Raw genomic sequence first — 4,010 nt, 5'->3', positions numbered from 1 at the left:
ATAGATCAAATTATTTAAATGAGAAAAAATAAATTCGCCCCTAGCCTAGCCCAGCAAGTTGACAAAGCAGCCTACTTACCCGGTGCCTTCGCAGCGCTTTGTCTCCGTCACCGAGGTCATTACACTTGGCAGTGACAGCCCACGGGCACCAAATAAAACTGTCCCCAGGCCCCCTGCACCCCCCAGCTCCCAGCCCCACTGGTCCAAGCCCCCAGCCCCACCACCTCACCTCGCCCTGCACCTGCCACCGGGGACGCAGGGGACACGGGGGACACCAGGAGCTGTGGGGACACGGGAGAGAGGGGGATTCCCAGGACACAGCGGACAGCGGGGACCTTGGGGGACACCGGCACGGTGGGGTGGCCGGGGCTCGGGGGGAGGCATTGGGGTGGGCTGGAGCCACCCCTGTGTCCATCCCGTGTCTGCCCCGTGTTCCCTGTGACCTGCGTCCCCTGTGACCCATGTCGCCTCTGTGTCCTGTGTCCCTCCTGTGTCCTGTGTCCCCTGTGTTCATCCCACGGCCCCCGCGTCTGTCCTGTGTCCTGTATCTCCTGTGTGTCCTGTGCCCCCCCTGCGTCCCGTGTCCCCCGTGTCTGTCCCGTGTCCCCTGTGTCTGTCCCGTGTCCCCTCTGTGTCCCGTGTCCCCTGTGTCCCCCTTGTGTCCCGTGTCCCCCCGAGCTGCTGCGGCGCGGAGCAAGTGCTGAGCGCATCGGTGCGGGTGCGCGCGTGTGCGCGTGTACGTGTGCCTGTGTGTGCGTGTGTCTGTGTGTCTGTCCGTCTGTGTGTGTGTCTGTGCCTGTCTGTGTGTGTCTGTGTGTGTGTGTGTGTGTGTGTGTGTGTGTGCCCGCGTGTGCACGCTCCGCGCCGGGGCTTTGTGCGAGCTGCGCGCAGCAGCGGTAGGAGGGGACAGAGCCGCTCCGCACCGCACCGGCAGCCCCGGCTCCGCAGGTGCCTCCCGACCGCCACCGGCACCGGCCCCGGCCCCGGCGGGACGGGCGCCCTACGATGAGCCCCGGGCCGGAGCCCCCTGCCCCGCTGCCCCTGGGGCCGTAGGGCCGAGCCCCGTCCCCCCCCCCCCCCCCCTCCCCGCCCCGGTCCCCCCCCGACGATGCCCCGGCTCTGGGCGGCTCTGGGCGGCGTGCTCTGGGAGTGCTGCGCCGCGCTCCTGCTCGGCGGCTTCTGGGGCCAGGGCTCGCAGGGGATGCCGCATGTCATCCGGATCGGTGAGGGGCGCCGGGGGGAGCCGGGGGGCTGCGGGCCGGCAGGGGGGAGCGGGGAGCGGGGATGGCAGCGGGGCGAGCCCCCGGATGGGACCCCCGGGATGGGGGGGGGGACGGGGGGGGACGTGGGGACACGGGGGGACACGGGGCGCAGCCCCCCCGGTGCCCGGAGCAGAGTGGGGTGGCCGGGGGGGGGCGGCCTCTGGCAGGGGGCGAGGGGTGAAAGGCTGGGGAGGGAGCTGGGAGTGGGGAGAGGAGGGCTGGGGGCTCCTGGAGAGGGGGTGCGGAGCTCCCGGAGACGGGGTGCCGTGCCCGGTGCGGGAATGGGATGCTGTGCCCCCCGAGAAAGGGGTGCTGTGCTGCTGGACACGGGGATGCTGTGCTCCCAGGGAAAGGGGTGCTGTGCGCCTGGACGGGGGGGTGCTGTGTCCCTGGAGAAAGGGGTGCTGTGCTTTGGAGAAAGGGGTGCTGCGTCCCCGAGAAGAGGGTGCTGTGCCCTCAAGAAGGGGGGATACTGTGCCCCTGGAGAAGGGGGTGCTGTGCTGCGGAGAAGGGGATGCTGTGCCCCCGGAGAAAGGGGTGCTGTGTGCCTGGACAGGGCGATGCTGCGCTCCTGGAGAAGTGGGTGCTGTGCCCTGGAGAAGAGGGTGCTGTGCCCCTGAGATGGGGATGTTGTGCCACAGAGAAGGGGGTGCCATGCCACAGAGAAGGGGGTGCTGTCCTCCCGGAGAAGGGGGTGCTGTGCCCCAGAGATGGGGGTGCTGTGCCCTGGAGAAGGGGGTGCCATGCTGCAGAGAAGGAGGGTGCTGTGCCCTCAGGAAGGGGGGTGCTGTGCCCCGGAGAAGGGGATGCTGTGCCAGTGCAAGGAGCGTGCTGTGCGGCTGTGCGAGAGGTGCCGAGGCTGCTGTAACAGGGGTGCTGAGCAGAGGTGCGGGGCCAGGAGCAGTCCCCGGCCATGGGGTCCCACCGTGGGGTCCGTGCGCCCAGCACGAGGCTCGGGCAGCGCTGGGGGCCGAGGCGCGGAGCCCCGCAGCAGGAGGGTGCCAGCGGCTGCCTTTGCCGCAGCCGCTGCTGGGGGCCAGGCGTTTTTCATTAAATTGCTGAGGTTCCGGGAAAATTTAATTTTTAATAATGTTACATAAAGTAATTGCACAGATAACAGCTCGGGAAAGAGTCTGCGATCTTTCTTTTCTCTAATTAAAGTAGATTCTTAAGTGTGTCACGTAAAGAAAGTCTGATTTCCAGCTCCAGCCCCTGCACCTCGCCAGCAGCACGCGTTCCCGGGGATTTGCTGCCTGTCCAGAAACACCGAGGACGGCTTTACCTGCCTGCTCGGGGAGCAAATCCCAAGCCAGGGACACAAGTGGAAAACGGAGAGATGTCTGAGTGTGCTTGAGGAAAAAACGGATCTGATTTATCCCAGTGCAACTACACGGCAGCCCAGGGAAAGGCAGGAAGAGAAAACAGAGCCTGCAGGGCAGCTGCTGGCTGGCGAGGTGCCCTCACCCCTAGGAGGGCTCCGAGGGGGCGCGTGGCCCAGAGCAGCTCACGGACGAGGGCCCGAGCCCCGCGGGGTGACCATCTGCTCCCCGCGGGCTTCTGTCCGGGGTGCTTTGCCTGCAGACGCAGTGCTGTGCGCGCTGCATCACCACCGATCGCGGCCGGACCTGCCCGTGGGGACCCCGGGGCTGCCCAACTTCCCGCGGCGCCCAGCTGCTCGCTGTGTTCGGCCGGACGCGGGGGCTGCTGGAAGCATTTTGGGTGACAGACCCCCCCCCTCTGCTCCCCCAAAAGCCCCCGCTGCCACGGCCGGGGTGCCGCAGCGGCGCTCTGCAAGCAGGGGACGGAGGCGTCCCCGCGGTCCCCCCGCTCTGTCAGCCACCCGGCGCTGCCAGCCCCACCGAGACCCCCGTGGCCGCGCTCCCAGGCAGCAGAGCCCCCGGGGGGGCTTGGTGTCAGCGGGGTTTGTGTAGGGCAGGAGGATGGGAGGAAGGAGAGCACCCATGGGGAAGGGGAGCGGGGCTGTGTCTGCTTTCGGTGTGGCCGCGATGGGCCTGGCGCTGCAGGAGGGGGGCGCGGGGCTGCGGAGCAAGCGGGTGCTCGGAGGGGGACAGGGCGAAGTCAAGACTGGCGGTGCCGAGACCCCTGTGAGCAGCACCACGGCTCGAGGGGGGCGTTGGGGGCCAGGAGGACCCCCGAGGCTCTGTTCGGCCTCCCTTGTCCTGCAGCCGGACGGTCTGGGCAGGGCTCAAGGCAGTCGCGGGGACGGACAGAGGAGCGCTCAGCGCTGACACTGCCGCCAGCCCTGCCCCGAGATCAGGCGGGTGCTGCGGCGCGGCCTCGCTTCGTCTCGGAGAAACGACGGCAAATTCAGCCCCTGAGGACGCCGTCCCTCGTCGGGAGGGAGAGCAGGGGACCTAGAAGTTGGGGGGAAGCTCTCGGTGGGGCTGCAGGGAGCTCTGTGTTCACCTGTGCTCTCGGCTACAGCTGGAATAATTCTGACCTCTCTCTCAGCTGGCAGGGAAATCGCAGCTTTGTCCCCCCCCCCCCGCATTAATTTGTGCAAAGCTGCCCTGGCTTTCAAGTAATTCGTTTAATTATTAGGTTATGCCAAGAAGCGGGAACAATTGCATGAGAATTGTTTTAAAACGGCAAATTAAAGCAGAGGGAAAACAGGTAACTTTTCAAAGCGCCCTTTTTCTCTGTGAAGCTGACTATTAAAATAAATACAGTGGCGTTTTTTTTCTGCAGGAGATAACTAAGAAAGGAAAGGAAAAGCCAAAAGCACCC

At 66.3% G+C, this 4,010-nt stretch overlaps 1 protein-coding gene across 1 annotated transcript in view; it reads left to right on the top strand.

Moving 5' to 3' along the window:
• The first annotated feature begins 1,097 nt into the window (after positions 1-1,097).
• Positions 1,098-4,010, top strand: part of GRIK3 (glutamate ionotropic receptor kainate type subunit 3) — a 140,285-nt gene continuing 137,372 nt past the window's right edge. The window contains exon 1 of the mRNA XM_080567360.1: positions 1,098-1,223. Coding sequence (XP_080423486.1) covers positions 1,109-1,223 — 115 coding nt within the window. The 5' untranslated portion in view covers positions 1,098-1,108. The remainder of the gene's footprint in view (positions 1,224-4,010) is intronic.

Source organism: Anser brachyrhynchus (assembly GCF_964034855.1).
Source record: "Anser brachyrhynchus genome assembly, chromosome: 24".
Classification (NCBI taxonomy): domain Eukaryota; kingdom Metazoa; phylum Chordata; class Aves; order Anseriformes; family Anatidae; genus Anser; species Anser brachyrhynchus.
The sequence above is the reverse complement of the archived record's forward strand: the minus strand, read 5'-3'. Positions and strand labels throughout refer to the sequence as shown.